Genomic DNA, 11,573 nt, shown 5'->3' on the forward strand with positions numbered 1-11,573 from the left:
ATTGGATACTAATTAATATCTTATAAAATCTAAAATCGAAAATTTAATATTGATTTATTATTTGGTTCCGGATAGAACCGGAACCGGAATTTTTTAGAACATTAGAACTAGTATCAAAACCGGAACCAGAGAACCGATTAAACAGGCCTAGAGACATTAGTAATCAATTGGTTTTGGTATATATTACTCCCTCCTTTTCTTTGCAGTCATATTCTTTTTTAGGTTGTCCCATTGTAACTGAGTCATTTTCTTTTTTTATCAAAAATTAATTTACTCTCTCTTCATCTTTCTACCTTTTTCCTTTCTATTTTATTCTCTTTTTACTTAACTTATTTAAAACATTTTTTCTTAGATTCCATGCTGAAAAAAATTGTCTCTACTACAGAGGGACGGAGGGAGTATCAATTAATAAGATGGGCAAGTATTTGGCTCTGAGATCCGGACCTAAAGGACATAAACAAGCACTGTTGCGCACCTTGGAGGCTTGGATTATAATTAACCAGTAATCACCTCTCTAATAGAGACTGTAAATTTTTATTTAAATTATTGGTAAGAGCATCTCAAAGGGGGAAATATAAGTTGAGAAGGTATATTTCTTATTTACTTTCTCAAAAAGATAATTATGCCTTTTTAAAAAATAATGGACTCTAATGGAAGAAGGTAAATTAAAAAGGTAAATAAAAATAACTAATTTTTTACCTTTTCTTCCAAGAAAACGTAAAGATATCTTCTCAAAATGAAAGAAGGTATAATACATCCCCAAATATTTTTTTCATTGGAGCATGAAATTTTATCTAGAAGAGGTAAATATGGTAGTTATTTTTTTTACCTCTCTATCTACCCTTTCCCTTGGACATGCTTTTAGTACACTTAAAATGACTGATGTTTATATTATTTATTTCATTTTATGTTTTACGTAATTTGCATAAGTGACGTTTAAATTCTGGGGCTTCACTAGTTTTTAGCTTCAATTCATGATTGAAGTATGCAACACCACGCTATGTGAAAGTTTGTTTGGGGTTCGCAACTCCCAAATTGCAATTTAAGTACTCGTGATTTGGACTCTCTTTTGAGGTAAATGCAAATTATTATAGAATTATGTTTTAATTCATAATTTAAAAGTTACTATAATAGATGTCACATTTTTCTTTTTAGTTCCCACAAAAGATGTCGCTATTCTTTTTTTTTGGAAAAAGTTCTCTTTTACATTAATATAAATATAATATTTTCTCTCTTACGCAAATCAACGTCTCTTAAAATTTCGTGTTATTATCAAAGTATGTCATCTATTATAGGACGGAGGGCGTATGAAATCGATTAAACGTCAACAAAAAAATTATAATAAAATGATGATTTTTGTCCACTAAACCCTATTTTATTGCTCACATGCGATCTATTGTGCGCTTGCATTTATTTGGTAATACTAGTACTACTATTTAATTTAAAGAGTTGGTCTCCTATAGTCCTATGAGATCAAACGTCACAAATCACCCTGAATAAAACTTAATCACCCCAAATAAAACTCATTCGCTTTGATTAATGCTCTTGGCGATGTAAATAAAGATAGAGACCAGAATGCATTAATGAGGTCGTATATAAGTCTTCTATTTTATTTTAATGTGTATGGTTGCGGATCCTGGAATTGAATTCCCTATGTCAATATAATGATCAATTATAACGTATACATATAATGGAGTCAACAAGGTCTTTCCCTTCATCAAAACTATCAAAATGATTTCCATTTCCTCCTAATTTCCATCTCCACAAACATTCACATCAAACTTCAATCTCCATCTCACTTGTGTAATTTATAGAAAAGGAAACTACTTTGAAATTTTGCATTATTTTAAATGAGATTTGCTCAATTAGCTCTATATATGAAAACTGAAAAGCATGCATCTTTCCGTGAAAAGCATACTCCATCATATGAAAATTCTTTCATTTTTAGTCCGTCTCCTAAAAATAACAATTTTTCATTTTAAAAATCTCTCTCTTTAAAGGTGAGACTCATTTTCTATTAACGCGCTTTTCTTTCTCTCTCTCTTACTTTACTAATTTTGCATTAAAATCGTGTCTCATTTCAAATATTTCTATTTTTAGGAGATGGAGGGAGTACTATTTTTCCGATGTCTACGACATGCTTCCATGCACCTTTTACTTGACCTTATGTCAAATATGTGTGTATTTTCAATTGCAGCAAACACATTTAGGACAATGATAAAATGAATTTCAATTTTATATCAAAATTTAGATTAGATATAAATCTTTAGATTAAAAAATAGACGGTGAAGATCTACTTTTTTTTTATGCATTAATTTAATATGACCAGAGAATTAAGGACTAAAATGGTTCAATTGATAATTGTATAATGTACATATATAATTCAAAAATACTAGATAGTTTTTGGTACTGCATATACATATAATGTATTTAAGGCATCCAATCGTGCAGCATATGTCATTAAACCATAACTACTTGCAGATTCTCTATTATAAACATTGAACTTAGGGCATTATTGATTTAGGATATCTCCAACCATTTACGGCAAATTCAAACTCATTTTTGAGTATGTATCACGCCAAAAAGTAATTTTACTCTAACTATGTATACAAACTCAAATTTACACCGTTTTTTAGTATATCTCACAAAAAATTTGTAGTAGCTATACAATACACACCTATATTTGGTTTTGTTCCGTAGAAAAATGCAAAATTGGATTTGGTGTGCAGTATGATTGGAGAAGTTTTTTATACCAAAAATGAGATTTAGTGTATAGTTGGAGAAGGTCTTACGACATCGTAGCAATGTAATGAAGACACTATTATGTAAGTAGTTATAAAATGTATAAATTATATTCTCATGCAATTTTTTTCATTGGAATGTATGCAATTGAGACTCGGTTATAATCTTCATAAATTATTTTTAATTTGATACTACTATATAAAAAAGATAATTTAAATTATAAAATTATACACAAAATTTAAGTTTTAGGAATTTTTCTAAAAAATTTTAAGGATTCAAATTAATTTCCTAATTTATCCTTACTAAATAAAATAAATCATAGTATAAATATGCCGCACAGCGAAATCCGGAAGGGTTGAACATAATCCTGTTAGGTTGAGATCTTTTAGCTTAATTGAGAATTGAGATGCATTTTCAGTCACTCATCCACAACATTTTCGAAATGTCAACTGCAAGTAGATTATGTCAACTCGAGGGTATTATCGTCAATAGCCTACACATCAAATGTCAATAGCCTGCACATCAAATGTCAACAACTTATAGTTGACATTATATGTGTATAGTTGACATGAATTGTATATGTAGTTTACATTATATGTGTGTAGTTTACATGAATTGTATATATAGTTGACATGGATTGTACACATAATTGACATTATATGTGCGTAGTTGACATAAATTGTATATGTAATTAACATTATATATGTGTAGTTGACATGAATTGTAGATGTAGTTGACAAAAAACTAAATAAAAAAAAATAAAAAAATAAAAAAAAAAAGTACTTATTGAATAGAATGTACCATGAAATTACCATTATGCTCTTTCATGAAATAATTTATTAATCTTAAAATATTTTCCATATGACAAATTCTGAATCACTCACGCTGATAAATGCATCTCAATTTTCAATCTAGTTTACTCTAAATTTTGATATAAGAGTCATTTTTATTATAACATATCTGACATGTATTCGAATCTCTATTGCTATTAAACAGAAAGAATCTTACCAAATAATTTGTATTTTATTTATTGTTAAATATTTGTCTTTTGTTTTGACTTTGTTTTGTCAAACTCATTGTATACATGTGGTACGTTTATATAAGACATATATGTGTGTGTGATATACGCGTTTCGGTGGAAAGCGTGTTGTGGTACAATTGATAGGAATATCAGTGATCATTATCTTTATAGTACAAAATTAATTTGATAAATAGGTGGATTAGTGGAAAGCTGGAGAAAATTTCTCTCGTAAATTTCTTAGTATGTTATTGTTTGTCCGATTAAATATTTAGAGTTTGAGAATTCAATTATATTAAACACAAATTAGAAGACCCCGCTATTAAAATGTCGTGAATGTTTTAATTAAGGATTTATCATGTATTATTCTATTTATTAATAAAAACATTTTAGATTTCATTTATGGGTCGAGTAATATTAGTAGAAGAGAAAATATGCATTTGTTAATTAAGACTAAAAACAAACAAAGAAATGGAAACATGTTTACTTCGCCAAATGGCAGAGAGTCATAGGCTAGTTGACTAAACAGACTCCCCACGAAATTACTTCAAGTCAAAACCAACACTATTAGTCTCGAAATTAGTTCTATTTTTTGTAGCTTTGTGGCACATCCTCAATTAAAGAAGAACTTCGGTTACCATTTGACTATAAGCTAAGCAATTTCGTTTAAATTCTACCATCACACATTCACACTAACTCAACAACTAAGGTCAGACCCTTTAATATAATTATAGAAGTACTGCATATCACAAAATCCAATATACTGGAATCCATAATCATTTGCCAAATGTCATTAAAATAAAAACTATTGTTTCTCAAATCATAATTTGGACCAAAATTTGGTATATCTAAAAAATTTAAACTTAGATAGCGAGAATCATAAACTTAAGTAATACAGTGAATTTTCCATAAATTCGGTGAAAATTTAGAGTAAATATTAAACTCAAGTAATGTAATACAAAAGGACTTGGTTTACACTTTACGGTCGGTAAAAGCACCGGTTTGGCAACCTACGTAATCCAACATACTATGTCAAAATCAATTCAAGGAAAAATCAAATTCGTGATAGTTTACTACATAATATAAATTCATGATTTTTGTGACTAAGTTTTAAATATATAGAAAATACATAATTTTAACCAAAGTTTATGATTTTATGACCATTACCCATGTAAATATCATTTTTTGTAGTATGTATTAACCGTATTTTAAGAGAGTTTTATCTTTGTAAATATCAACGGGGTCATTGACTGATCTAGGTGGGGCCGAAGAGGGTCGTCCGACCCCATCGCCAGCCCATGCTAGCCGGAAACTCTATTGGTTTCAATATCTAAAACATCCCTGACCCCATGGTATGCAGGAGCAAGGAAGAGAGTAATTGTGGTCAATGACTTTGCTACTTCTGTGTGTGTGACTACAAATTCAGAGAGAGAAAGAAATGGGAGTTGTTGCACAGGTAGGGGCAAGGATGGAGATAGTGTTAAAGAGGAATAAAGAAACGTGAGAGAGAGAATGAAAAGGTAAACATATATGAATTGTTGTTGGACCATATTTCTTTCTTCAAAGTTGCCTTTCTAATGCTACTGGCTAATTAATTAATTAGTATACTTCTTTTATCTTAGTGTAAGTGGAACATATTTTTAATTTAGCTTTAATTTATTATATAGTGTTCTTTAGTAGGTTAAAGCAGGAATAGAAAACAGAAAGTGATGTAGTATAATTTTAAATGTTAAAAAATGTCTTAATTTTAATAAAATATCGATAATTAGATAATTATTTATATAATGCTGATGATTACATTTAGTACAATTAAATTTTAGTTTTAATTGTCGATAACTTTATCCATCTTTGTCACTTCTCATCCACAAAACTTTTTGTTGCGGAGCTTATGATTTTACCTTAGTAATTTCAAGTTTTCATAATCGTAAATATAGCAAAGAAGATATACACATTATTTAAGGTAGGCTGCGATGGTCAAAAGCGACTCAAGCCATATATTTTGAGGCGGCATTTGAGCAGGAAAATGAGAGTTTATAACGCGCAGAAATTATTTCAATGAGGATGATAGTGACAACAATCACGAAGAAGTTACAAAGTGGACGACATTCGAGTCGGAATACGACATGGTATTGTTCACTGCGTCCGATCCCACAAAGTCAGTGAAAGGGGTAATCAATATAGTACTCCCCTGTTTCATCACTATATCTTCCACGTATTAAGAAAATCCAAAGTGGAAAATCTTGGTGTTGGATGTCGAATATTTTCCGCAAACATCAATGAATTGAAGTGTGTCCCGATTGGGAAACTACCAGGAACAAGACCGGTACAAATACACAGAATCCTCTAACTTAGTAAGCAAAGTCGTTACTTTTAATATTTTTGGGTAAATTTATTACGTGCAACTTGGGACCCTTTAGTTTTTCCTTTTACTCATTCAACACAAATCCGATTTCAGCTCATCATTTCATGCAAGATTGTTACCTTTTCCAACTAGTCTTGCTGAGACCGATTTCCACTGCTAGAATCTTCTTCTTGCACCCGTCTTCGTCCTGGAATGAGCAACCATCAAGTCGTCTACTAGGTCAGTTGTTCTTCACCTTCAAAACCCCTCTACCGTTGACTTATCTACACATTTATGGTCTTCACTTGAACTATTGTGTTTACGGTTTTCGTTATAAACATCTGATTGTTTTGGTGGCTCAGAGAATCTCATAAATTAGCTAATTCTTGATTGATTTCGTCTTGTTGCCCCTTGCAAATCGAGCTGTGTTGTTAAAGTTTTAGCCTTTTCGGGTCATTTCAGTGGTAGAATTGTTTAATTGGTGAAAAGATGAGTACAGTTAGGGTTTAATGATATTGATTATTGGGTATGTATGTATAGGTGCTTGAAATGTGATAGCTGGACCTTTTATGTAGAGCTTCTTTCAACTGTGTGGACTATGGCTGATTGGTGAATATGGTGATGGACGTAGCGATCAATTCGGCTGGTCCATTAGTGGACGTCGCCTCTCAGATTATTGAGGCTATAATTGAGATTGTGGTTGCATCTGAAAATGTCCTTGTTGGCAAAAGAAGTTTTACCAAACTCTCGTCTTACTTGAATGGGCTTGTTCCACTCTTGAAAGAGTTGAACAGGGGACACATTGCTTCCTCCGAAGGCATAGAGAACTTCATTGAGATTCTCAACCATCAGGTGAGGGAGGGGAGCAAACTGATCAGGGAGTGTACTGAAAGAAACCGATTTTACCTCTTGGTGAATTCACGCTCAATTGCTAAGCAGATTGAAGCAATCACTAAAGAGATTGTCTGTGCAATCAATTGCATCCCTTTTGCATCTTTAAATATGTCATTACAGATGAGGGATGACTTTGAGCAGCTCATTACCAACATGCAGAATGCTGAGTTCAGAGCTGCAATGGCCGAGGAAGATGTTCTGGAGAAGATAGAGTCTGGCATACAGGAGAGGAATGTTGATCGAAGCTATGCCAATGATTTGTTGGTCTCAATTGCAAAGGCTGTTGGGGTTTCAACCGATCGTTCGGCATTGAAAAAGGAATTTGATGATTTCAAGAGTGAAATAGACAATCTAAGCTCGATGAAAGACAAGGCTGAAGCAATACAGATGGATCAAATAATTGCTTTGTTAGAGAGGGCGGATGTAGCATCATCGCTTGATGATAAAGAAAAGAAATACCTAAACAAGAGAAAATCTTTAGGGGTGCAGCCATTAGAGCCTCTCATGTCATTTATTTGCCCAATTACAACTGAGGTTATGGTTGATCCAGTGGAGACTCCTTCTGGGCATACTTTTGAGAGGAGTGCCATTGAGAGGTGGTTGTCTGAGGCGGATGAGCCATCATGTCCCATTACTTCAAATCCATTAGAAATATCAATGCTTAGGCCTAATAAAACCCTGAGGCAGTCTATTGAAGAATGGAGGGATCGAAATAACATGATCATGGTGGCTTCCCTCAAGTCCCGGCTTTCCTCAGAAAATGAGCAAGAACTGATTGATTGTCTCGGACAGGTCAAGGATCTCTGTGAACAGAGAGAAATCCACAAAGAATGGTTGATCTTGGAGAATTACATACCAACTCTTGTTAAGCTGCTTAGTGTAAAAAATCGGGAAATCAGGAATAAAGCTCTTTGTATCCTTTGCCTGCTGGTGAAGGACAATGACGACGCTAAGGTACTTATCTATCGCCACCTGTTTACACCTTATAATCTATATAACAATGACCTGTTTTTTTTTACATTTGCCTTGTGATGCATTTTTCAGGAAAGGATTGCCACAGTTGAGAGTTCTATTGAACATATTGTTCAGTTTCTTGGGCGACGTATTGGGGAAAGAAAATCAGCTGTCACATTATTGCTGGAATTATCGAAATGTGAAGCAATTCGTGATAGCATCGGGAAGGTCCAGGGTTGCATACTTCTTCTGGTAACAATGTTGAGCAATACTGACCTTCAAGCCGCCAGAGATGCGAGGAGTGTTTTGGACAACCTTTCGTACTCTGATGACAATGTTATCCTCATGGCGAAGAATAACTATTTTACATATCTTTTGGAACGTCTTTCTTCAGGTGTGTTTTTTGTCCTTTTTTAGCTTTGATTTTTCAGTATGTTAGATATTATTCTCCGAAATAACCTGCGGGAGTTCTTAACAGGTTCTGATCAGGTTAAGATGAGAATGGCAAAAACATTGGGGGAGATGGAATTGACTGATCACAAAAAAGCATCCCTCGTTGAATGCGGTGTTCTGGATTTGCTACTTGGCTTAGTTCCCCACGATGATGTTGAAATGAAGATAGTAGCAGTTCAAGCCCTCCTCAATATTTCAAGCTTACAGAAAAATGGGCAGGAGATAATAAAGAAAGGTGCAGTGCGTCCGTTCCTGGACATCCTCTACCGCCAAACATCATTGCAGAGGTTGCGTGAGCTAGTCGCAGCTACTATTGTCAATCTTGCTCAGTCAACCATAACTAAAGAAGATTCTGATTCAGAGCCAGTTTTGATGTTGGAAACTGGTGATGATATTTCCGAACTCTTTTCCTTCAGTACTATGACAGTCCCTGCTCTGCAGCAAGAGATTTTCCGGGCATTTCATGCAATGTGTCGATCTCCATCTGCTGATGCTGTCAAGTCAAAACTGAGAGAGGTAAAAACATTACAACAGGGTAACTATTAATTTTTTAATATTGCAAACCGTTAGTCCTTAGACTATTCTAGGTCTCCTTATAATGTTTAGAGAAGCATGGATAATCAATTACTTATAGGATATCCTTTCTGTTTGACATAGTGTTCTGGATTGGGAGTTCGCTCGTATACAATTTATAGATGCCTTCATTTTTGAAATAGCTGCTTTTAGTAAAATGGCTGATAATAGGACTTTTTGCGTAGTGATATGATGTGTTGCTAACTCTATCATCAGGATTGCCAAAATATTTTAAGCTTACAATTAAATTCTTCCATGTCTTAACCGATCCATTATTTAATCCAAGTCTTACATATTTTGACACTTTCTTATGACGTTTATCATGTCAGAATATCAGAACAGGCTTCTATTCAAGTGATGTTGTGGCGTTTTTATTCAAATACCGGTGCTTTAAAGCACACCACTTTATGATAATATTTTTCTATCTGTGCAGTTTAGTTTAGAACGCGTGAGTAACGCTTTAGATGAAGAGCTAAATCCACCTTTTATTGTGTTTCTTGTTTGGGAGTAGTTGAGGCCACCTAAAATCCCAGAGATGCTTTGGAGATCTTCTTTCTTGTTTAATTATGATGATAAACAGTGATAAATTTCTCTACACATTATGGAAATTTTGACAGTTTCAACTTCATAATAATTAAGATGTATGGTAGTTTCATTGATTTTGACTTTTGCCTTATTGACTTTCCTTGGCAGTGCTCAGCTGTGCAAACCTTGTTTCGACTATGTGAGGTTGATGATGCCATATCATTACGTGCAAATGCTGTGAAGCTGTTGGACTGCTTGATCGAAGATGCTGAAGGAGACGAAATTTTGGAGCATGTGACACAAAATTCAATCGAATCACTGCTCAAGATTCTCAGTACTTCAAACAACCAGGACGAGACTGCCTCTGCACTGGGCACAATTGCTAGCCTCCCAGAGTCCATTCAAATCTCCGAGTGGCTGCAGGAATCACGCAATCTCCAAAGAATATTTGGTTTTCTTTCCGATGATAGAAACAGTGCACACCAAAAACCTCAGCTTTTAGAGAACGCAGTGGGAGCTATATGCCGTTTAACCACTCCAACAAGTCTGGAGTTACAAAAGAAAGTAGCAGAAGCAGGAGTCATCCCCTTGTTGGTACGGTTGCTGGAGGTGGGAACCAGCTTGACAGTAAAACGAGCAGCCACTTCTCTCGGTCATCTCTCACAGAGCTCACGTAGGCTAACCAGACAGATCTCAAGGCGCTCAAGCCTTTGGTGCTTCTCTGCATTGCCAGAGGCAGCTTGCCCCGTCCACCATGGGCTTTGTACGATGGAGTCTTCATTTTGCCTAGTAGAAGCTAGCGCAGTCGAGCCACTGAGCCGTGCTCTCAGAAGTGAAGATGCTGGAGTCTGTGAGGCTGCTCTAGACGCCCTCCTAACGCTAATCGACAATGAATTGCTGCAAAGTGGTTGCAAGGTGCTAGACGAGGCCAACGCCATTCCTGCTATGATCAAACTGATCAGCAGCCCTTGTGCTAGCCTGCAGGAGAAAGTGATGAATTGTTTGGAGAGGATTTTTCGATTAGTTGAATATAAGCAGAAATACGGAGATGCAGCTCATATGCCATTGGTGGATTTGACTCAAAGGGGAAGCAGGCTGAGATCTTTAGCAGCAAGAATACTTGCTCAGTTGAATGTGCTCCATGATCAGTCTTCTTACTTCTGAATAGTAAGTAAGCATTCTTTTTTTTATGTGAGTTTAGATGGTAATCACTTTTCTAAGTGGGATTATGTTACTCAAGGCCACTGCTGTTTATCTCAAAAAGAAAATCACTGCTGATTGGCCATTGGTGAGGACAGATCTTTCTTGTTTGTATACTAAAATTCTTTTGTAATGTGTAGTTGATAAGATCAATATTGTATATGTAAATTTTGTTAGTTGGAATAAAATTTTATATATCTCACGTTATTGACAACATATTCTCACTTTAGTTTGAGCTCTTTGAATCACATTGACGTTAGTTATTGTGAAATACTATGCTCTTAACTTATTCTTTTAGCTGTATAATCATATGGAAGATGACATGGATCTTATCATCTCTATACGGTTATACAGTTTTACTCAGTTTATGATTCTGATTCTACATATGCAATAAACAGATTCACTTATATCATGATACAAGTACCCTTAAAACAGATTTACAAAGGAGTAGTAACTAATACAGATTGTGCGATATCAATACAGATTCATTTTTATAGCAATACCGATTCATTTTTATAGCAATACAGATTGAGTTATATAGCAATATAGATTCCACTATTTCGTAATACCAGTTGAAATTTTTTAGCTTATCACTATATAGACTTTTAGAGTTGAAATTTTTTAGCTTATCACTATATAGACTTTTAGAGATGATGCCACCCATTGGAGATGATGGCACCGAGACTAGCGGCGGGGGCGACGCGGAGGACAAGGAGTGAGCCGGGGGTCACATTTGTTGAAGCTTGGGTTTTTTTTTTGAGTATGTAATTTTTTTTTATTATTTAATTATGTAAGTTTTTTTTTTTAATGAAGTTGTTGCATTTTCTCCGTCCGTATTCGTGTCGAAATTTTAATTCTCTAATGTAAATTGAA

General features: G+C 34.4%; 1 protein-coding gene across 2 annotated transcripts; it reads left to right on the forward strand.

Annotated features, from left to right (window-relative positions):
- The first annotated feature begins 5,839 nt into the window (after positions 1-5,839).
- LOC125207398 (U-box domain-containing protein 43-like) lies at positions 5,840-10,914 on the forward strand. 2 transcript variants are annotated; one of them, XM_048106722.2, is made up of 6 exons: positions 5,840-6,111; positions 6,216-6,341; positions 6,642-7,949; positions 8,040-8,343; positions 8,428-8,918; positions 9,669-10,914. In XM_048106722.2, exons 3-6 carry the CDS (start codon positions 6,717-6,719, stop codon positions 10,662-10,664), a joined length of 3,024 nt encoding a protein of 1,007 aa, XP_047962679.2. In that variant the 5' UTR covers positions 5,840-6,111; positions 6,216-6,341; positions 6,642-6,716; the 3' UTR covers positions 10,665-10,914. The 2 variants fall into 2 exon arrangements, with proteins under 2 accessions (XP_047962679.2, XP_088917946.1); XM_089061820.1 differs by having other exon boundaries at positions 5,840-6,083.
- The last annotated feature ends 659 nt before the right edge of the window (positions 10,915-11,573 follow it).

Source organism: Salvia hispanica, chromosome 6, assembly GCF_029641045.1.
Source record: "Salvia hispanica isolate PSC_SH4W2 chromosome 6, Shi_PSC_v1, whole genome shotgun sequence".
Taxonomy (NCBI): domain Eukaryota; kingdom Viridiplantae; phylum Streptophyta; class Magnoliopsida; order Lamiales; family Lamiaceae; genus Salvia; species Salvia hispanica.